We start from the raw sequence: 24417 nt of genomic DNA, 5'->3' as shown, positions 1-24417 counted from the left end.
AATGTGTCCTTTGAACTATCTTATTGCTAATATTTATTCTGGGAGTGTTCTTGGAAGGTGTTGAATGTTTTTGATTAGCAGTAAAAGTAAATAGGTAGGTTAGATACCTGTATACGCGCTAAGTTAGCGGAAATGCGATAGCCAATTTGAAGAGTTAACATTCTGAGAAGTACGGAAATAGAGAGATATAATTAAGCCATGGTCAAACATAACGCGTCAACAACTAGGTATAGGCAGCAGCATGACTGAACGCGAGGTTGCGAATTCAGTAGTCTTCTACAAAACCGTGTTTTACATTAAACTAGATGATACTCACGTCTTCGTCGGCGTGGATATAGGGTTTTTTAAATCCCGCGGGAACTCTTTGATTTTCCCAGATATTAGATTTTCTAAATTTCAACCATAACCGTCCAATAGTTTTGGCGTAATAGACAAGACAGACAAATAGTAACAAACGTACACTTTCGCCTTTATAATATTAGTGTAATATGACAATATTTAAATCTGTTGCTATCACTCTTCAATATGAAAGGAAAAGGTGACAAGACCAGATTTAAACACTGTCTAGTGTAAAACACTGTTTTGTAGTAACACTGATAGGGATTTGCAATATAATGAATTGTATTAAACACAAAAAATTGTAGATTGCGAGAGCAATCGCATATTACAGCAGCGCGGCTCCATTGAGTGAACGCGTACAGTTTCTTGCAATTACTAAGAACTTTACTTGCGGTTACGTCGTATACAAGCACATAGATTCAATATAAATTACGGTCGCCGTCGGCCGATTGCCGGGCGACTAGTCGATCGTGCGTATAATGGGTCTAATACAATTTGTAAGGCAATGTCCTAATACACGCAATTACGCAATCATCGCGCCAGTAAGCGATGCGACCATCGCATGCTTGCGCCAAATACAACGCGAATACGCGATCATCGCGCAAATGCCAATTAGGACACCTATTCGAGATCAGTATGTTTGATCGCGCGTTCCTACGAGTAAAATTCGCGCGATCTTGCGATGTTCGCGTAATCGCGTTGTATTAGGACAACGCCTGAGAGTTGCTGAATGGCTACCGTAGGCCGTCGCTCATAGTATGACCAGGGTTTTTTGTGATTTCTTTGGAGATCTTAGTTGAAAAAGTAAACAAACGATAATTTTGACGATGTGTGTCCTTTTTGTTTACGAGATGAAACAAAGTAATTTCCAGATTTTCCTCGATAAAAAATAACTCACATACTTTGTTCGGTAAAGGGGGTCATCTTTTTGTACATATATTTTTTAAATGGGTTAATTAGTCGTAAATAAGTTCTTACCACGGTTTGACGACCTCTGTGACGCAGTGGTGAGAACGCTTAGCCCTAAAAAAACTGCACTTCTACAAAAGCTTTATTAAAAATTGTTCAAGTGCGTGTCGGACTCGCACAGAAAGGGTTCCGTACCATCGTACAAGAAATAGCACTTTAATTTTCATGGCGGTAATTTTAAAATGTTTAGTATTTGTTGTTTTAGCGGCAATAGAAATTCACATTCTACAAATACAAATTTTAGGTATCTACCTGTTATAGTTCACGAAATATAGCCCGCTGACAGACAAATGGAAGGACAGACAGCGAAGTCTTAGTAATAGGGTTCCGTTGGCATCCTTTGGATACGAAATCCTGCAAACTAGATGATGCCCGTGCTGTGTCCGTGGATTTAAGTTTGGGAACTCTTTAATTTTCCGAGACAAAAGTAGCATATTAAGTATGTCATATGTGTACTAATATGTTAGTCATCATTGAATACTTATGACTTTCGTCTTTCTTTCGCAAAATACCTTAAAGGTGTGTCACATCAGAGTCGATCGGTATTTTTGTTTTGCGCCAAATATTTTGGATTTGTCATATGTGCTGAATATAGTCTTATTAATTCTTGACCCATTTCGATTGTCAATGGCAGGTTGTAACTACGATCTCACCTGTTGGTGAATCTAAAAACGTGAAGTAAGTAAAAGTAAATATAAACGTGCTAACCTAAATAAGATTTATATACAGGGTGTAACCAGAACGCTAGCAAAAACTTAGCGTTATTGTTATACTACCTAAACCCAATCCAATACCAATAACGATTTGTCTCATTTTGTAGTTTCAGTGATTTAGTATCTTTCAAACCCGCAATGTTAAAAAGCGCGCAAAACAAGGGTCAATGCCTCGCCTACGCTGCGGCATTGACTCCAAGTGGCCTGCTTACGCAACGTTCGTTAAGCTCTACCGTCAGTCAGATGCTTTATTTGCAATACTAGCTGATGCCCGCGACTTCGCGTGGAATTTGGTTTTTTTAAGTTCCTGTGGGAACTCTTTGATTTTCCGAGAAAAAGTAGCCTATGTCACTCTCCAATCTATACCCATGCAAAAAATCACGTTAATCCGACGCACCGTTGCGACGTTATTGAAGGACAAACCAACAAACAAACACTTTCGCATTTATAATAAGGGTACTTGAGGCCTGTTGGCTTAATGCTCAAGTGGAGGAAGCGCCGGGATAACCAACTCTTAGTTATAACTAGCTTATGCTCGCGACTTCGTCCGCGTGGACTACACAAATTTCAAATCCCTATTTTTACCCCTTACGGGTTGAATTTTCAAAAATCCTTTCGTAGCGGATGCCTTTGTCATAATAGCTATCTGCACGCCAAATTTCAGCCCGATCCGTCCAGTAGTTTTAACTATGAGTTGATAGATCAGTCAGTCAGTCAGTCAGCTTTACCTTTAACTATGTTGGTTCCGATGTTTCTTCTGCTTGAGACTTGTTGGCTCAGCCTAAGATCTATAGAGCGCACTTTGACTTTGGTCAGACTTAAGATTGAGTTAAAACCAGACAGATTTATGTGAGAGATATACCTTTTTTTTATTTTTTATTTTTTATTCAGATACAAGTTAGCCCTTGACTGCAATCTCACCTGGTGGTAAGTGATGATGCAGTCTAAGATGATAGCGGGCTAACCTGGAAGGGGTATGACAGTTTTTATTAAACCCATACCCCTTTGGTTTCTACACGGCATCGTACCGGAACGCTAAATCGCTTGGCGGCACGGCCTTGCCGGTAGGGTGGTAACTAGCCACGGCCGAAGCCTCCCACCAGACCAGACCAGAAATTTAGAAATTATAAAATTCCAAACCCCTGCCAGGAATCGAACCCGGGACCTCCTACTTATAAGACCACAGCGCTCACCACTGCGCCAGGGAGGTCGTCAAACCTCTGTCTTGAGTCAAAGCAAAGTCAGAATGCGCTCTATAGATTTCACCCTTAGTGCTCAAGTGGAGATGCGCCGGAATAACCAACTCTTAGTTATAACATGCAATATGTGGCACAATTTAAGAAGTGAACGTTTTTCTTTCTTTATTTCTATGCTTGTACTGATTTGGACTTGTCTGTTTCCATAGGCGCCACAGCCCTTTGGTGCGCAGCCGGCGCGGGCCACCTGGGCATAGTCAAACGCCTGGTCCGCGCCGGGGCTAATGTGAACCACGCAACCAGAACACTAAGCACGCCCCTCCGCGCCGCCTGCTTCGACGGCAGGCTGGACATCGTGAAGTACCTCGTCCGACACGGCGCAGACATACACAAGGCCAACAAGTACAACAACACGTGTCTCATGATCGCCGCTTATAAAGGACACTTAGACGTGGTGAGTACCTACCTACTACCGGACGGCATCGTACTGGAACGCTTAAAGTAAAAAAGTACGTCATTATGATGTGACGTCACATTCCAATATTTCATAGAATATCGCATACAAAGTGCGCGTTTTGACGATTGATAAAAAGTTACTGATTTGACTAATTGTCAAATACCGTAATATAACGCATCTAAACGTTTCTCGCAAGTGATGCGTTTTGATCGCACGCTCGTAGCGTCCATTCAAACGCAGGGTACTCGTGCCCCGCACGGACGGTCGAGTTCGCTCCACGAGTGCGGGAACGCAACTGTCGCGTTAATCAGCCGCAATGCTGTATTGATTACGCTATAGTTCGCGAAGCAGTCAACGTGTTAATCGCTTGGCGGCACGGCTTTGCCGGTAGGGTGGTAACTAGCCACAGCCGAAGCCTCCCACCAGACCAGACCAGAAATTTAGAAATTATAAAATCCAAGTCCCTGCCAGGAATCGAACTCGGGATCTCCCACTAATAAAATCACTGCGCCAGGGAGGTCGTCAAAATTATGCATAATATTTTAAGTGTTATAAATTACAATGATTCTTACTTCATAGTCTACAATGTCACTAATGTAGATGAGTGACTTTAGTTCATCTGAAGAAACTAGATAAGCGTGTTTATGTGTAGAAATTATATAGATAATGCTAAATAATAAATAAATAAATAAATAAATAAATAATAAATAAATAAATAAATAATATATAAAAGGAAAAGGTGACTGACTGACTGACTGAATGACTGACTGACTGACTGACTGACTGATCTATCAACGCACAGCTCAAACTACTGGACGGATCGAGCTGAAATTTGGCATGCAGATAGCTATTATGACGTAGGCATCCGCTAAGAAAGGATTTTTGAAAATTCAACTCCTAAGGGGGTGAAATAGGGTTTTGAAATTTGTAGTCCACGCGGACGAAGTCGCGAGCATAAGCTAGTAATAAATAATTAAGTAATGCAATTCATATCTATTCATAAAGAGTAACATGTTTATCAATATTCCCATATTCATTAACAATGTCAACTATTCAACAATAAACAGGGAGATTCCAATTTTATAAGCAAATGGCGGGTGCAGCGGCCATCAGTGACGAACAGGCCAAGAGGCGCAATTATGAAAACCTTGATGGGAGCTTCATATTCGTGCCTTTTGGTTTGGAGACCTTGGGGCCTTAGGGCCCGAGGGCTCGAGCTCTTTATGAGGAAATTTTTAAAAGGGTTATCGAGTCAACCGGGGACCCGAGAGCTGGCAGCCACCTTGGTCAAAGAATTAGTTTGGCCATCCAAAGGGGTTATACTGCCAGCATCTTGGGTACAATGCCTCGCTGCGGTGGTCTCGATGAGGTTTTAGATTTATTTTAATTTATTTTAGTTTTAATTTAATGTTGTTTTTTTCACTTTTTTTTATATTTAAGTTTATTTAATAGAATAATCTTTGTCAATTTACCAATAAAATACAGTAAGTATAAGCAAAACCTGAAAGCAGTTTGTTCAAAATCAGTTTGCAATCATTTTTACACTGTGTTATATTTTGAACAAAAATACTTTAAAATCCTGCAAGTTTGGCCAGCTGATTCGAGCCGCGCAAGCAGCACGCACGATCGACGCCACCCGTCCCGTTCGCTCACAGTCGTCCGCTTGGGGTGACCATGTTTTTGTGAGGACAACGACCCAACACAACAAGTTTATAACTTCGCAAATTTACATTAAATATTTTTGAAATCTAAATTTATAAAATGAAAAGGTGACTGACTGACCGACTGAATGATCTATCAACGCGCAGCTCAAACTACTGGACGGATCGGGCTGAAATTTGGCATGCAGATAGCTATTATGACGTAGGCATCCGCTAAGAAAGGATTTTTGAAAACTCATTCCATAAAGGGGTAAAATAGGGGTTTGAAATTTGTATAGTTTACGCGGACGAAGTCGTGGTAATAAGCTAGTTTTGTTTTTTATGTAAAAACGTTGTAACTAACATTGTATGTTCGGAGATTGAGTCAGACCATACTCCTAGCTCGTTTTAACTTGGTGAATTATGAAAACTCTTTTCTTATTAAATTAAATAATTAATTAACCTAATTAGATACCAATTAGCAGCTCTTAAAGCTCTTTAAGCTGTGATAGATTAGTGGTTAGGACGTCCGCCTTCTAATCGGAGGTCGGGGGTTCTATCCCGGGCGCGCACCTCTAACCTTTCGGAGTTTTAATTAATTAATTAATATCACTTGCAAAACGGTGAAGGAAAATATCGTGAGGAAACCTGCATGCCTGCGAGTTCTCCATAATGTTCTCAAAGGTGTGTGAAGTCTACCAATTTGCACATGGCCAGCGTGGTAGACTATGGCCAAAACCCTTCTCACTCTGAGAGGAGACCCGTGCACTGTAGTGAGCCGGCGATGGATCGATCGTGTCGTAACAGCTCTTTAGATCATTATAGATCAAGCACTCCTTGATATTTTTATAGTAATGTAGATTTATCTTTACAGGTACAGTTCCTATTAGATAGTGGCGCGAGAGTGGATGAAAGGGCCTTATGTGGTGCGACGGCATTACATTTTGCGGCGGAATGCGGCCATGCGGCTGTTGTTTGCGCACTCATCGAACACAATGCTAAAATACTCACTAATGAAAACGGTATGTATGGAATAAGCTCTAACATAAATCTATCTCGTTCACTCCTATGGATTATTACATTAGGGAGACTGAATGGGCGATATGTGGTGCGTATTACATTTTGCAGTGGAATGCGGCCATGCGGCTGTTGTTTGCGCACTCATCGAACACAATGCTAAAATACTCACTAATGAAAACGGTATGTATGGAATAAGCTCTAACATAAATCTATCTCGTTCACTCCTATGGATTATTACATTAGGGAGACTGAATGGGCGATATGTGATACGACGGCATTACATTTTGCGGCGGAATGCGGCCATGCGGCTGTTGTTTGCGCACTCACCGAACACAATGCTAAAATACTCACTAATGAAAACGGTATGTATGGAATAACCTCTAACATAAATCTATCTCGTTCACTCCTATCGATTGTTCCGCTAGAGTGACTGAAAGGGCGTTATGTGGTGCGTATTACATTTTGCAGCGGAATGCGGCCACGCTGCTGTCGTGTCTGTCCTCGACCTTTAGGAAAAGATAGCGGTTTTGTAGAGCATTGTCTCTATGGTTGAGACCGAGAAAACGCATAGGTATGTGTGACAGAGAAATCTCAAGAAATCAGATCAGAAATCTAAAGGGCGATGTACATTATTTTCTACCGCGTACTGTAACAAGGTATAAAGGTCTGTACGCACCTGAGCTACGCTGCGCTGCACTGCAGGGCGCGTCACTTCAGGCCGCTCGTCGGTACCTATCGCACTACACTACAACTGCAGTAGGCGGCAGCTCGCGTCACTTCTATACCCGTTCGCGTACGAGCAACAACGTCGTAAGATGAGCGACAGTGAAGAGGGAAGGGGGTAGCCTACATCCTACGAGTTGGGACTTTATACTTCTAAGGAGCATAAGGAACACGTCATGTGCCAAAAATTAAAACTACGTTATTTATTTTGAGGTCTATCATGCCGGTACATTAAATACTTAACACAATGCGCGTGTATCTTATCCGAGCGCCGTACGCATACTGAAGCGAGGCGCCGCGCCGCTGGGTATGTCGCACTAGCGTCGCTGCACTGCGCGTCGCTGCACTGCGCTTCACAATATTCTCTGCAGCCGCGACGCGCGGTGTAGCGCTATGCAGCGCCGCTCTAGTGTGATATGCGCCATACAAAATGATAGAAATAATATTTAATAATAAGTGCGAACTTTTAAGACACGAGCTCTTAGTTTGTACTATTTTTTTTTTAAATAGTGATAGCGAGCAAACGAGCAGGCGGGTCACCTGATGTTAAGTGACTACCGCCGCCCATGAACATTTGCAGCACCAGAGGAACCGCCGATACGTTGCCGGCCTTTTAGGAATTTGTTGGTCTGCCCCTTGAATAACCCCATCTTGTAATCTAGTGGGAACACCGCCGATGGTAGTTGGTTCCACTGTTTGCATGTGCGTGGAAAGAAGAATCTGGCACAGACACCCAGGTGGTGAGGTGGTAGTTAATGTGACTTTTACTTACTTTGAAGGTATGACACCGCTACAGTGCGCAGCGGAGCGCGCGCGCGCCTCAGTGGTGGAGCTGCTGGCGTCGCGACCCGAGGTGACGCGCGCGCAGGCGATAGAGGCCTACGAGTTGCTAGGCGCTTCGTTCGCTAACGACAAGGAGTATTACTGTTTACGGGTAAGACGGTTGACGGCAGGCGTTACTTTGCGGAAATCCATGATATACAATAACCAAAAACTTAATTTACTATATTGTCATTGGTTCAGGGTACCAGCTGAAAATCAGCGCTATATGTTCTTGTGCAACAAGGCATACAGCATAATTTCTGAGCTGGGACCCTTTTTCGGGTTGTGCCACACATGACAGTTAGTTCCGACGCTTCTCTTGCTTGAAGCGCGTTGGGCTTATGCTCAGGTGGAAGAAGCGCCGGAATTACCAGCTCTTAGTTTTAAGATGTGATGTGTGGCACGGTTTGCTAAATAAACGTCTTTTCTTTCTTTTTCTTTCTTTCTATAATCCTCTGAAACAAGTCGAATATTTTATTTTTTTATTTTTTTTTAAATAAATAAATAAATAAAACGTTTATTTTTCAATCATCTAGATTACACACATACATTGATTTGATCTTGAACAAATTTGCGTGCTTGTTGACATAAGCATATACAATATTAAAAATGGTACAAGATCAAGAATTGGCTATCCTAGCTAGATTTTTAGATCTGTGTTAAGGATAGCCAATATGTATGATGCAACATGCAGCATGCGACATGCACCGCCCGCCCTCCCACTACTAAACATGCAGGAAAAAGCAGCCACCAGGCAAGCAATACGCACCACCACACAAATCCCAAAACACACTCGATGCACGTTTCGCCCCGACACAGATGCATCCTCAGGTCTACATAGGATTGTAAGGTCTACATCTCTCGAGGATGCTTATTGCTGGGATGCGTATTGCTTGCCTGGTGGCTAACTGTTATGGACTGAGAGAGGGGTTGCACGACTTGAAATTGATATGGGAGCCTTTCGTACCAGATGGCGTACCAGTACCTGCACAGAGCGATGGCGATGCGGTACGACACTCGGTACGGACAGCTGCTCAAGAAGCCCGCCGACCCCATCCCGGCGTATGATAACTGGAGAGAGAGTACCACAATAGAGGTAATACTGGCGCCGATTCTGTTGTCTTTCTCTAAACTAAATTTAGAGTATCTCCATCCTCTTCTTTTTATTATTCCTAACATGAATTTTACATTTAAAGACTAAATTTTAGTGCACGCTACAAATTTAAACAATACGCTCGCGACTGGCAGCTAAAGTCACGAGGTTTGACGGCTCTAAATTAATTTTAAATCTGTCAAACTGTGCATATCCTTTTCATATTACATTAGTATGAAGAGGATGCGAATGCTCTAAAATTTAGTTGTGCTCAGAATCAATACCATTGTACCCATTGATTACTAAAATCGGATTCAAAGTCAAAGTCTAAAGTCAAAGTCAAATGATTTATTCAAAATAGGTAATTAATAACTCTTTTTGATCGTCAGATGTTGGATTTCTAAGATATAGTGGTGATAATTATTACGTTAACTTAAAACTAAAGCTACGAGGGTTCCAAACGCGCCCAGGTCTGAGAAGAGCCCACAACAAACTCAGCCTCAGATTGAAAGGTGAACCGTACTATTGACATGACAATTGACCCATAGAGTTAAAATGCCGCGTGAGGAGTCATTTTGTACGGACTATACCCGATTTTCCTTTTGAGGTCAAAATGAAAAACGGAACCCTTATAGTATCACTTTGTTGTCTGTCTGTCTGTCTGTCAAGAAACCTACAGGGTACTTCCCGTTGACCTAGAATCATGAAATTTGGCAGGTAGGTAGGTCTTATAGCTGGCATTAGGGAAAAAATCTGAAAACCGTGAATTTGTGGTTACATTATACAAAAAAAATTAAATTGTGATCATAAACTAATAATTAGTATTTTCAATTTTCGAAATAAGATAACTATATCAAGTGGGGTATCATATGAAAGGTCTTCACTTGTACATTCTAAAACAGATTTTTATTTATTTTTATGCATCATAGTTTTTGAATTATCGTGCAAAATGTCGAAAAAAATACGACTGTTGTATGGAACCCTCGTTGTGCGAGCCTGACTCGCACTTGGCCGGTTTTTTTATTAAACTTTTCAAATAACTTGTTAACCTTTAATCTTGTTTGTTTCTCGTCTAGGATGTGGAACGTCTCCACGGCAACTCGCACGGACTACACATGGAAGGACTGACGGTCCGGGAACGCATCTTAGGAAAAACATGTCCGGATTTACCCCATCCCGTCGTTTTTCGTGGAGCTGTGTTCGCAGACGAGGCGCGCTTTGACAGGTGTCTGGCGTTATGGAAACACGCACTGGCTTTGAGGCATCAGAACCAGGTGAGAAAAAACATTGATGAATAGTCTCTAAGAAATGTATGGAGACTTACCTCATCCGTCAATTTTCACGAGGCGCGCTTCGATAGACGATAGATGTTATGGAAACACGCACTGGCTTTGAGGCATCAGACCCAGGCATAACGCGTGAAATTTAACTCTTCACGCGCCATTTTAACTTTTTGTGTCAAATTTCATGTCAAAAGTACGATTTTAGTCCTTATTTTAAATGTGAACCGTACTTTTGTTGACCAATAGAGTAAAAATGCCGCGTGAGGAGTCATTTTGTCTGGACCATAATATAACTAGCTGATGCCCGCCACTTCGTTCGCGTGGATTTACATTTTTCAAAATCCCGCGGGAACTCTTCGATTTCCCGGGATAAAAAGTAGCCTATGTGTTAATCCAGGGTATAATCGATCTCCATTCCAAATTTCATCCAAATCCGTTCAGCCGATTGAGAAACAAACATCCAAACATCCACATTTTCACATTTATAATATTACTAGCTGACCCGGCGAACTTCGTACCGTCTAACAGTGTGTGTGTGTCTGTCTGTGTGTGTGTGTGTGTGTGTGTGTGTGTGTGTGTGTGTGTGTGTGTGTGTGTGTGTGTGTGTTTTTGTGTGTGTGTGTGTGTGTGTGTGTGCAAAACTTTAAAAAAACTTTTGTTCCAGGTATCCGTGATCAAAGACTTGCTGAGATTTGCTCAAGTGTTCTCCCAAATGATTCACATTGGAATTGAACTGCCACTTGCTCAGGTATGTACAAAGGTTCCTGTGCATATTGGCCCATGGCTTTGGCCAAGTGCATCAGTGGCACCGATTTCGTTGTCTTTCTCTAAACTAAATTTAGAGTGTCTGCATCCTTTTCTTTTTAACAATGCTAAAAAGGTACAGAACATGAACTTTACATTTAAAGACTCCAAATTTTAGTGCACGCTACAATTATAAACAGTAGGCTCGCGACTGTGCGCTAAAATCACGGGTTTTACCATGTAAAAACTAAATTTAAAACTGTCAAACTGCGCCTTTTCGTATTACATTAGTTAGAAGAGGATGCGAATACTCTAAAATTTGGTTGTGCTCAGACTCAGTACCATTATCTTCTTTAATATACACGCTGAAATTTTAGTGGTTGTCTTCCCACGGCAGAATGATTTGCCCTCAGTAGTGATATCGATTTTTTTTTGTTTTGAAATAATTGATGAAAAATCTTCAATTCAAAAGTGTGAGAAACAATAGTAATTACCTAGACATAACGTGAATAGTAAGGTAGGTACATCCTCTGGACACGCGCTGCCAATAAAGTGAAAAAGTTTAGAGCAAAATAAGCTAATAACTATATATATAATAACTTAATTATTAATTGTTTAGTTAAGTAGTTAGTTAAGTTCTTTTTATTTGTCTAGATATTTTGCAAATGCTGTGTACACATTTTATAGATACATTTATCAGCCTGTGTTTGTCTATAAGTGTCGTAGTTTGTGTTAAATTAATGTATTGTGTATGTTCCTAATAAATAAAATAAAAAATAAGCTCTCGCGCATAGTGATACGGCATAAACTAGCCTGTACGCGCGCGCTACTACTATTTGTTCGAGGTCTCATTCGAGTTTTCTTGTTTTTCTCGATTGTTAATTTGCCATTGTTGACTCTAATATTTTTTTATATTTATAAATCGATTGTAATACCATGACGGTATCATTTAGCTTCGGGAAAACAACCATTACAATTTCATCGTGTATAATAGAACCGGTCAAGTGCGAATCGGACTCGCACATTAAGAGTTCCGTACCATCGTACAAGATAGAAGATTATGTACTTTTAAATTTTTTAATATGCATGGTGGCCATTTTCAAATTCACCATCTTGGTTTTTTTAATAATTGTTGTTGATTCAAGTGCCCATACCTTTGAGAACATTATGGAGAACTCCCAAGCATGCAGGTTTCCTCACGATGTTTTCCTTCACCGTTAAAGCAAGTGATATTTAATTGCTTAAAACTTTGATACACACTTCATTTCACTTTAATTAGTTTTGATTGGTTTATAAAAATAAAATAAAATCTTTTTATTAAAAGCATCTATGGCTCAATTTGTTAGTAGACAGATTTACTTAAAAACTAATGTTAGTAACTAATAATACAATTGTGGGAAAAAGACAGTTTTTTATTTTAATTTTATTATTTACATTTACAAATGTGGCATCACCAACACTTGAACAAAGTGTTCAAGCATTGGTGAGTCCATTTTGCTCGCAAACATGCTCAGGATGCAGTTGGTACTTGAGCGCAGCCTTGTCAGCAGTGATGATGACTTCTTCCGCATTACTGCAAAGAAGTCATCAGTCCGTTCATCTGCGAACATTCCTGACGCTGAACAGAACCGCGGCAAGCCCAACAACATCCTGAACCCATTATTATACTGCACCCTTAAGGTGTCTATGGCCTTTTTCGAATAGTTAACCCACAGGCTACCCGAGTAGAAGTTTTGGCAGTAAGCCTTGAAGAGCGTTATGTTTTGTCTCAGGTATGTTATGTGTTAGAAGCGTGCTCAGAAGAGTTAAGAAGATGTACGAAGAGGGCGGAGAAACCAAATTCCAACAACCACGACCCAGAAGCCATAATAGTAAGTGTTTCTACAATTTCGTTTCTATGGTTGTGGTCTGTGTAGTATTTTTTTTTAAATTTGGAAATTGGCACTTCTTTTTTTATACTTGTACGGCCAATACAAGTTAGGCACTTTATAACTAAGTTTGTTGTGGGCTTCTTCTCAGACCAGGGTGCGTTTGAAACACTCGTAGATTTAGTTATAAGTGTATTTAATTAATTATATCACCATTACATCAGTCTGGTAAAAAATTGATTGATACCCAATTGATTAACTTATAAGGTACAATCATATCACCCCAAAAGCTATTCAATAAAAATATGTTGCGTGGAATCCTGAGCACGATTGAATTAAAAAAAAAAGTAAAGTGCGCGCGTTTTTTTTAAAAGTCTGTATTTTTTTACTTAGAACATCCTATTTCAGGTAGGTGGAATATGCCCTTAAGCAATAGACGCGCCTCGCGTCTTCGTTCGATATACCTTTATAGTAGTCTCGTGTAACTCATGTACTGACCTTGTTTCGTGTATGTTTGTCTCATTAAATGTTTTTTTTGGAAAGTGTGAAAAGAGTGTTTCTCTCGATGGACCTTTTACAATTAAAAACCTTTCCTTCCTTCCTTCGAGGGTTCCGCATTACAGTCGTATTTTTTCGACATTTTTCACGATGATTCAAAAAATGTGATGTAAATAAAAATCTGATTTAGAATGCACAGATGAAGACCTTTCATATGATACCCCACTTGATATAGTTAACTATTAGTTCATGACCACAATTTTTGTGTGATGTAACAACAAATTCAGTTTTGAGATTTTTCCCCGAATGTCTGCTATAAGCTCTACCTGCCAAATTTCATGATTCTAGGTCAACGGGAAGTACCCTGTAGGTTTCTTGACAGACAGACAGACAGACAACAAAGTGATCCGTTAAGGGTTCCGTTTTTCCTTTTGAGGTACGGAACCCTAAAAATGATTTTAAAAAGGGCTTAACTACCGTGTTATTTGCTGGTTGTTTTAGGATAGAGACATCTTTTCGAACCTGCCTTCTCTTTCAGTAAGTATGTTTTTACAGTCTTAGGTGTATATTTGTCGTGTTAACTTGTCTTGGCCTTACAGCGTTTCTGTATCACTGAATTGTACATAAAATTGGTGTACTTATATAGCGTAGCAAGATATTAGATTTAGTGGAAGAGTTCCTAACACTCACATTTAGATTTTATGTAGAACAATGTAATATGGCTGCTGATATATTCCGCTAAAGCTAGGGACACATCTAGCGGAATCCCGTCAGCGGTAAAAAGGAGCGTGGATTTTTCTTAGCGTCTTATCCGTACAAATATGGCTACAGCTCGGGTTGGACTTAGTATCCCTTGGCACGAGGGGTGGAAGGAGGAGCGGGGAAGGGGAAGAGGGGGTGTCAAGAGACCGCCCACTATGGTGGGGGGTCTCTTCCCTCCTCTCCACTCCATAAATGAGGTTCATGATATCAAAAAAAAATACCAAAACATAACCTCAAAATGAGATTTTTAAAAATTCATCGAAAAAAAACGGTGCAGCACCTTGCCATGGGAGTGGTGTTGAGGGGTAGGGGAGCTCACCCTTCCCCCTCTTCTCATTCCCCCCCCCCCTCTCGTGCTAAGGGATACTAAGTTTTAATCCACAGCTCTAATAGATAAGCGTGCCACTTTAGTCCCTCTCGCTCAAGTTACTTGTGAAATGTTATTCCTTCTATTATACGTTCGCTTCGGCTATTGTAGCCTAGTATACTGTAACCCACCATTGTACAATAACTTCAAAAAGAAAAACTGTATTCAATTTTCAAATCAAATCGATGGTTTCTTTAAAATACTTAAGTCAACATAACCTTACTTCATGCTGTTTGTCAAAATTTCACGTACAAAATACATTTTGACAAACAAAAAAGTGATCACGGTGATAAGACCAAAAGTAATCATTCGTCACATTCTAATAAGAGCTTAAATGCATTTAGCTATCGCGCTTTAACAGTAAGAGTCACAATAGAGCACCTTCTACAGGTATTTGTTCTGAGGATATGGCGCTTACCTTAGGCGCCATCTCCACGGACGAGAGAATCGCGGCGTTGAGCCCGCTGTGGCAAAATTCGATACAAACTCTATGGGCCAATCTCCACAGGGCGATAATATCGCGGCGACAGTAATTTTTGACACACAATCGTGGAGGACGAGAGATTTGTGTGACAAAGCGCCTAAGGATGCATACAGTTATGCTCAATTTTTGAAGACAGTACCTATCGCTTTATATACCTATGCAGTGTTTTGACGATCGTTAAGATGTCAGCTTTGCTTTGTCAATAGATTTGCTCGATTGTATCGATCGCTACTGTCGCATTAACGATTGATAAAATATGAGGTTAAAATCACATGACTTGTTGATGTATCGATCGACAAAAACGGTTCCGCAATCGCGTGCGGTCATTTTAATATGCATCTTATTCCTTGAAAAATAAAGTCCATATTATACTGTTTTACATAAAATATCGCATCGCTGTGCCGCCGCAAATGTAAGTTGACTTAGACAGTAGCTGAAATATTTCTTTTAAAGTATTATTTGTATGCTCATGAATAGTGTTTTTATTTAATGAAAATTATTCTAATTTAATCCCCACTTTAAAACTTCTCAATTTAACTAATAAATAAAATGACTTGGAAAGACACAAAACGCGATGGAACCCATAGGTCACACTGAACGCGCGCGTACGGGTGTACGATTTATAACACAAGGTCATTCTGAAAGGGGGTTTTAACCCAAAAGAAAATCATTGTCTACTCGTGGTTATAAACAAAATTGTTACCTTTTCACGGCTGAAACGTACAAAGATAGCTTGCATCCCAGAGGCAGGCATAGGCTACTTTCTATCTTTCTGTAGAACGTCTATCTTTAGGTTCATTTTATTCTCACGTTATTGTGTTTTTCTGTTTGCATTCTGAGATGTAAAATCTCATACTATAAGCACACAGTTCCTTCGATGACAATATAGAAACCGTGTCGAACCTTGAGTTGATTTGAGTTGAACCGTCGCGCATTGTGTGTCTACAAGTCTTAAATGTGTCGTCACAAATTAATTATTGTTTGATTTACAAAAGATTGTATCATTGGAATGTTCCTCCCTTTGTTCTCATTTTCAGTTCCTTGCCACAGAAAGACAAAATCAGGTAATTATAGATTTATAAACAGCATGACGTTGAACAATATTTTTTTCGTCCATGTTTGGTTGAGAGGGCAAGATTTGACTCCTTAAGACTTCAAACTCGTTCAGATTTCCATGTTTAAGCAAAAAAAATTTATAAAAAACCTTTTCATTAATTTACCAGAATATTTTGAATACTCGAATTTATTTTGAAATGTAAATTATTCTTCAATTTATGTTCTTATAATACATGCCGTTCAGTTCTTAAAATACTCGTTTAGTTTAATAGTTGTACACTTTAGGAAATAAAATTTAATTAAAAAAAAAACCGGCCAAGTGCGAGGCAGGCTCGCGCAATTAGGGTTCCGTACTACAGTCGTATTTTTCGACATTTTGCACGATAATTCAAAAACTATGATGCATAAAAATAAATAAAAATCTGTTTTAGAATGTACAGGTGAAACCTTTCATATGATATAGTCACTCACTTCGAAAGTTGAAAATACTAATTATTAGTTCATGACCACAATTTTTTTTTGTGTGATCGTACCCTAAATTCACGGTTTTCAGATTTTTCTCCAAATGTCAGCTATAAGATCTACCTACTTGCCAAATTTCATGATTCTAGGTCAACGGGAAGTACCCTGTAGGTTTCTTGACAGACAGACAGACAGACAGACACCGGAACCCTAAAAATAACGGAAAATATATTTTAAACGTCTGGTTATATTGATCAAACCAAGATCTAACAAACAAAAATTGGCAGTCAGTAGGGACTGCCGACAGAAGTTAAAACTATAAAATAACAGCATTTTTTTTTAAATTTATAAATTATCAAAGAATAATATCAAAAATTTAAATTTCATCATATTATGTAAATTAAAACCAATGATGGCGCTGATTTTGTTGTCTTTCTCCAAACTAAATTTAGAGTATTTGCATCTTTTTCTCTTTAATATTGCTAATATAAAAGGACGGAACATGAATTTTACATTTAGACTAAATTTTAGTGCACGCTACAAATTTAAACAATGGGCTCGCGACTGGCAGCTAAAGTCACAACAGTTTGACAGCTCTAAATTAAATTTAAAACAGTCAAATTATATCTGTCCTTTTCATATTACATTAGTAAGAAAAGGATGCGAATTCTCTAAAATTTATACTCTATATTATACTCAAAATTTATTACTAGTAGTAATAGAATACTCTAAAATTTAGTTGTGATCAGAATCAGTACTATTATTAGTTTAGTTTTTACATCTGTCAATCTGTCGACACTCCGAGTACTATTAATATGTCGGTAAAGCGACTTTGAAATTTTTACCCATCCCAAAGTCGCCTGACGCGCCTAAAGGAGTTTTCTCTTCAAAAATGAAAAGGTTTTTTCAGTTAGCCCCGCAGGGTGATTACGTATCTCGCGACAGGCGTAAATCTCACGAGCATCGCTGTCAAACGTCACACGTAACAGCGGCTAGAGAGAGACAGCAATAGTCACAAAGCAAAATAAGACGAAGAAGAAGAGAGACAGCAAATGAACTGTCGCATTGCTACTGTTGTCGCATTGCTGTCGCTACGGCAACATATTACGCAATCACCCCGCCGTATTGCAGATCTTTGCCCGTTTTACCAAACAGGACACTTTATATTCTAATAGCAGGTCATACATCGGTCCTATTTTTTTTGTTAACAGGAGGAATATGAGAGCAATGTTCGGACGGCACTTTACTTGGTGGCGGTCGCGGCGAGACTTTTAGAAAATTCCGACAATGATGAGGTAAGTCTCAGTTTTACACCACTGTCAAAAAAATTCTGCCCCTTGATTGGCTGTGAAAAAAATGTGAAACAACGAATCAACCAATCAAAGGGTAGAATTTGTTGACGATTACGATAGCGATGAATACGTTTTTCTTACACAATCGGGGAGCTGAACACCGCCATTTTCCTCCAGAGACCTTTTTACGTGACACCAACTATACTTTTTCCTCCATGAGACTCTCCCAGAAGTCTTTCACGTGACTCCGACTGTACTAACTCCTCCTTTTCCCTCCAGGAGATTGCAAGCGCGGTGCGAGGGGCAATCTTCAGGCTACGCAACGTGCGGTTAAGGTCAGGACAGACGTTGCTGCACCTCGCAGTGGATAGGCGGACGCCCGTTGACGACTTCCATACCAGCGACGTTTGCCAGTAAGCCTCCTATCTACACTACAATACGCGGCCAAAAGTAATGTACATCGACCTTTAGAAGATAGCAAATTTGTAGAGCACTGTCTCTGTCGTTGAGACCGACGAAATGTCAAATAGGTATGAGTGACTGACAACGCTCTACAAAGCTGAAATGTCATTCTAAATGACGATGTACATTACTTTCGGCCGCGTACTGTACAATGGTACTGATTCTGAGCAGAACTAAATTTTAGAGTATTCGCATCCTCTTCTAATGTAATATGAAAAGGACAGACACAGTTTGACAGTTTTAAATTGAATTTAGAGCTGTCAAACTTCGATAGATGCCAGTTGCGAGCCTATTGTTTAAATTTGTAGCGTGCACTAAAATTTAGTCTTTAAATGTAAAATTCATGTTCCGTCCTTTTTTAGCAATATTAAGAAGAAAAAAAGATGCAGATATCTAAATTTAGTTCATAGAAAAACAACAGAATCGGCGCCATTTTTTTTTACTAATTACTAGCTTCGCTCGAGTGGAATTATTGAAAATCCGTGAGGGGATGGAATTTTCAAAATATTTTGAAACGTTTTTTTTTATTTTTGTCCAAAAGTCTAAACAAGCTACCAATTTCATTAAATTTGGTTAAACAGATGCGTCTTCAAAAAACCTTGGATTAGATAGGATTAGGTATACGTCCCGCAAATTGCTATTGCTATGGAACCATGTCACATTAACATCGAAATGACGTCACTTCGACGTCAGCCGAAATAAAAATATACCATCAGCTCGAAACTTCAGTCTAGTGCTGCCGTCACTAAAATGGCGGCGACACGTATTAGCAATTTAATACGCTTCATCAGAAAGATCGACAGCTAAATATTTTTAATTCTACGACAACCTGCTTTCGTCGTAACGTCATTATCTCCATACGAAAGGGAGCTAATTAATCAGTTTGTAATGAGATTTAATAGATTTAACGTGCTAATTCCTTATTACATTTTGCTTTACTTTACTGCCTTTTAAAGTCATAACATCATTGTACCTAAATCTTTTGTACTAGCCAGTTGTTAACGTTTATGCTATGTGTCCTTTAGTTATAAATCCTTTTGTATGTAAATACTTGTGTATGTGTAAATGTTGTTGGTTAGTCAAATAAAAAAATTAACAAAAAAAAATAAAAAACATTGCGGGACTTATATTATGGATTGTTTTTTTTGCCAGGTTTCCGTGCATGCGAACAACGCGGTTGCTTCTGGAGTGCGGCCTGGACGTGGACGCAGCGGACGACGTGCGCAGGACGGCTTTGCACATCGCGCTCATATCCTACCAACTTATACCTGGTAGGTAACTATGAAACAACACTTTTTTGACACGCAAATACATGTTCACTGAGACATGTATCTACTGTAAAGGCGGAAACAAATTATCAGACGCGGCTGACAGTGGATAAAAATCTCGCAAGCCGCGTCCCAAACGACTATCTGAAGTGAACTGACACGTCTATCCGTCTGACACCTAAACAGTTTTTTTTAACGCGGGTCTTATGTTGTGTGTAGGTGTACCCAAGCTATTAGTGTACCTCTTGACTGAGATGACTTGCGAGGTAGGGTGCGGGTTGCAGAAGGGTGACAGCGACGCGACGTCATATTCCTTGATTTGTATGTCAACTGCTCCTTCCGCAACCTGAACCAAACATCATAAGCTGTCCTCGTGCAAATCTAAATATATAAAAGGAAAAGGTGACTGACTGACTGACTGACTGATCTATCAACGCACAGCTAAAACTACTGGACGGATCGGGCTGAAATTTTGCATGCAGGTAGCTATTAATACGTAGGCATCCGCTAAGAAAGGATTTAGGAAAATTTAACCCCTAAGGGGGTAAAATAGGGGTTTGAAATTTGTGTAGTCCACGCGGACGAAGTCGCGAGCATAAGCTAGTTGTGGAATAAACTCTTCAGCGGTGTTTCTACAAATTTTCATCATGGGGTTATTCAAGGGGCGGATCAAAAAATTCTTGAAAAGTAGGCAACTCATTGTCTGTTCTTCTAGTACTGCAAAATGTTCTTGGGCGGCGGTAATCATTTAACCCGTGAACCGCTTGCTCGTTTGCTCACAATTTTTATTAAAAAAAAGAGCAGTTAAATTAGTTGAAATGTTTCAGATGAGCAAGATCAGTGTCGCGAAGCAATGTGCGGGTCTGTGTGCGAATTGCTGGCGCGTGGCGCGCACGTGGACGCCGTGGACTCCGCTGGTATCACTCCTCTAGTTGCCGCTATCGGTGGTGAGTTCCACTCTTCTACCATATTCTGCAGTCCTGGTACTATGTAGCTAAGCACATAATTTTGCGAGGAGATGTTAATGCTCCAGAACTTCATGACCAACTGTGTCGCATACGTGTCCCTGAATCCAACAGTAATCTTCGTCCACGAAAAAATAAACTTTTCGTGGTCCCACATCATCGCACTGTTGCTAGATCTATGTCACCTATACCCAGTGGCGTGCAGGTCATAGAGGCATAAATGCACTGCTTACCCCAGTTGTAATAGCTCAATGCATAGTTTTCATTATGACCTGCCATTAAATAGGTTCCTACCTAACTAATGCCTACCCTGGCTTCAAACCCTGTGCACGCCACTGCCTATACCCCGTTCATTAGCATCATTCAACGCGCTTTTGGACAATAATGCTCAATGGGACCCATTTAATGATGGATCTATAATACTGGTTCGGGAGTTACTGAAGTACGCTGAGAGCATTACATGAATATGTCATTCAATGTTCTCAGCGTACATATTCAAAATTCTTTGATCTTTTATCGTTTTGTATTTTATGTCTTTTTTCTTGTACCTTTATTTGTATTTAAATTTATTATTAATCATCTTGTTAGTGTAAGTGGCACTGCCGTTCTAATTAGATATAAAATAAATAAATAAAATAAATAAATAAATAAATATTGTCCCCCCTTCACCATTTTACCACCGAACCGTAAGGCGTCGGGCGAGTTTCCATCCTCTGATGTCGTTGACATTCCATCTATACGTAAGAAATGTTTTGCGTCGTCATTCCTCATACGCATAGCTAAGGTTTGGAATACTCTTCCGCGATCTTTTTTCTACCCTTTTTAATTCGGGTAACTTTAAAAGAAGAGTGAATTGGCATCTTCTAGGTAAACGCGTCCCATTTTAGGCCGCATCATTATTTTCTATCAGATGTGATTGTGGTCAAGCGATTTCCTATAGTGAATTAAAAAAAAACTTAGTGATGATTTATTCCAGCGCAGAGTTCTGACGGGAATTTCAGTATAAATTAATTTTGACCAACCTCTTTTATAGTCAAAAGAACTTTAATTGTTTTTTTTGCAGTTGAAGGTAGTTTAACCGAATTTTAAATGTAACATTAATATTTATGACTTGTTCCAGGGCCGGCAGAAAGCCTAGTCCGAGCGGCAATAAGTCCGCGACTGTCTTGCCTCGCGGCGGCAGCCCTGGCCTTCCACGGCGGCACCTACAAGCCATCTCAAGTGCCAAAAGTGCTGCATGGTTTCCTTACAATGCACGGTGTCAGCCCTAGCTAAGCTAAGCTAAACATGACATATATGCAAAATATATATTTTCCTATATCCGTAAGTCTGAGGCTACACGATGCGTTTTAGTGCGTTGCGGCGCCGCACCGCTGTGGCTTTGAGTATTGGGTGACACACGGGCTCTGCGTTCCCGCTCCGGCAGAGAGTATGGCGTTGCAACGCACTACCCCTCCCCGCCTCGTCTCTCTGGCCCCAAGTTCATTGCGCGTGCGGTGCGGCACCGCATGACGTCGTAACGCATCGTGTGGCTTCACTCTGTCTGTGTCGCGCCGTCACTCAGGACGCACACTTATCCCGTTTCAATTGAATACCAAAAAATATTTGTAAATTACGTGTTATTATTAAGTATGGGCCTCGTTTTTATTAAGCTTGACTTAATTTTGTTACTCATAAAATTTGATTTAAAGCAAAATTTAAAAATGCCCATTCCCTATTATTTCATATCTATTTTTTGAAAGTCGAAATCTGTCGAAAGATCTTACTATGAATGCGTTTTGCTGTGGTGTTAGGGTCTAAACACACTGTCTTTAATAGGATTGTGTTGTGTTGCAACTTGCAAGTCACGGCACATCACATCACAGTCATGTGTTTGCACCTTCATTTTATTTATTAGAAAGTCAACTTATAATTTGAGTTCATATATAAAAAACTACGTTACCACTGTTTTTTTCTGGCATCATAATATTATCATATATTTTTGAAATCAATCTAAAAGCTTGATATTTTATTTTTTCCTATGAACGTATAGTCCTAAAGTTGCCATAGTTAAGAAAATTTATGTATAAGAGCCAAGTTGCGCCATAAAAATATTTTTTTAGTGTTTTGTATTTTTTTTTATTATTTGCTTAATTTTTACAATGCAATTGTGGTTTTTGGACCACAAGAAATGGCACAAATTTATACTTATTGGTAATTTTAGCTCTGACACAATCAGTAGGGCGATTGTCTAAAACCTGCATCAATCATTATTACAATCGCAATTGTTGTGATTGGCTGAATTTGTGCGATTCTTGTTGCAACAATGCATTGCAGCCAATAGTCAGCGAACGTTGACCAATCAGAGATGATTGCGATCGTGACATTGTAGCTGTCATTCTCCCGCAATCGCGCAGCTGTTGTCCGCAGAGTAACTCGCTCAATATTAGATTATCTTAGCGATCGAGATCATTGTCACGTAGACCTATTGTATTGTCAAGGCTATGTACAGTACGCGGCCGAAAGTAATGTACACCGACCTTTTAAAGGAGATTTGTAGAGCGGTGTCCCAGTCGTTGAGACCGACAAAACGTCATATAGGTACGAGTGACAGAGACGACGCTCTACAAATCGACATGTGATTCTAAAGGCCGATGTACTGTTAGCCTTGACAATACAATAGGTCTACGTGACAATGATCTCGATCGCTAAAATGATCTAATATTGATCGAAACTCAATGATTGCGCTTATTTCAATAAAACACTACTTACCTACTTAAATAAAAGTAGTAAAGTATATTGAGCAGAAAAATGTTAACAAATTCTATATAGGCCTATAAAATTAAAATTATGTATATTTTTTAAGTTACTAAGGTAGCACATAGATGTTAAGGTACAATGTTCTTGTTTACAAAAATATCTTGAACTAAATAGTTTGACAATACATATTAAAATTTATTGCTGTTCTAAAACAGTTTAGCTGCTTATTACTGTTAAGGCCTGGCCACATTGACGACGGAACGGGTCATACGACCGTCCCGTTTTGTCCCGCTCCGTCCCGACTTTTTCTAATTTTTCTAAACCCTTTCTTTTAGCATTTTTTTTCTACTATCGCGAGTGATATTTCTAAACTCTGTTAAGGGAGACGAGCTAATAGCAAAGTAAGAAACCACACATCATTGGTCGCAGATAACGGACATAAAGCACGTCTGTTCTATATTTCAATTTTCAGTACACGACAACTATAACTCAAATCGTGTTGTCGCGGCAACGTCCGGTCCCGTCAACTGTGTGGCGGAGCCTTAAGGTAGATCCACAACAGCTGCACGCGCATGGACCATGCAAATTACGCGCATCGCACGCCTATGGACTTTCACTGTCTCTGTGCGCACGCGTGCATCTCGCGAATGCCTATCATATAGACGTGAACTGCTGGACATAGGTCTCTTGTAGGGACTTCACACGCCACGGTCTTGCGCCACCTAAATCCAGCGGCTCCCTGCGGGTTGCGACTCGTTTGACGTCGTCTGTTCATATGGTCTTTCGACGCCGCGCTTTCCGGTGCAAGGTTGCCATTCCAGCACCTATGGACGACAAACGTCATCGTCGATTGTCCGCGAGCGCGGGTGTGGATCTGCCTTTATGTAGCTAATAATGAAAAAGTTACAAATTAGGTACCATGATATTAAAAATTAAATAGCATTTGGAATCGCAGTTTTAGAAGGGTAAGATAAATATAAAATAAGGAATGTATTTATTTTGTATAAAATACCAGAAATAAAGAAATTGAATAGAACTTTAGCTACTGTATGTCTCATAAGTTTAAAAAGTGGCCGATTAGGGATTAGACACAACGTGCAACGTACGCTATTAAAAGTTTATAACAAGTATAAATTTCTAGATAATGCCCGCGACTTCGTCCGCGTAGATTTTGGTTCTTAAAAATCCCGTGGGA

General features: G+C 39.8%; 1 protein-coding gene across 4 annotated transcripts in view; it reads left to right on the top strand.

The window, feature by feature from the left end:
• The window catches only part of Fem-1 (protein fem-1 homolog B), a 28871-nt gene extending 5766 nt beyond the window's left edge, over positions 1 to 23105 (top strand). The window contains exons 3-16 of one of the 4 annotated variants that reach the window (XM_034979488.2): positions 3427 to 3671; positions 6189 to 6336; positions 7837 to 7991; positions 8850 to 8975; positions 10049 to 10246; positions 10920 to 11003; positions 12772 to 12870; positions 13867 to 13902; positions 16016 to 16042; positions 17708 to 17791; positions 18068 to 18201; positions 19403 to 19521; positions 20346 to 20465; positions 21604 to 23105. In XM_034979488.2, coding sequence (XP_034835379.1) covers positions 3427 to 3671; positions 6189 to 6336; positions 7837 to 7991; positions 8850 to 8975; positions 10049 to 10246; positions 10920 to 11003; positions 12772 to 12870; positions 13867 to 13902; positions 16016 to 16042; positions 17708 to 17791; positions 18068 to 18201; positions 19403 to 19521; positions 20346 to 20465; positions 21604 to 21758 — 1730 coding nt within the window. In that variant the 3' untranslated portion in view covers positions 21759 to 23105. The remainder of the gene's footprint in view (positions 1 to 3426; positions 3672 to 6188; positions 6337 to 7836; positions 7992 to 8849; positions 8976 to 10048; positions 10247 to 10919; positions 11004 to 12771; positions 12871 to 13866; positions 13903 to 16015; positions 16043 to 17707; positions 17792 to 18067; positions 18202 to 19402; positions 19522 to 20345; positions 20466 to 21603) is intronic. The other 3 variants (XM_069505439.1, XM_069505438.1, XM_069505440.1) reach the window with 3 other exon arrangements.
• Positions 23106 to 24417: the final 1312 nt, after the last annotated feature.

Source organism: Maniola hyperantus, chromosome 20 (genome assembly GCF_902806685.2).
Source record: "Maniola hyperantus chromosome 20, iAphHyp1.2, whole genome shotgun sequence".
Lineage (NCBI taxonomy): Eukaryota > Metazoa > Arthropoda > Insecta > Lepidoptera > Nymphalidae > Maniola > Maniola hyperantus.
Note: the sequence above shows the minus strand (reverse complement) of the source record. Positions and strands in the feature narration are given on the sequence as shown.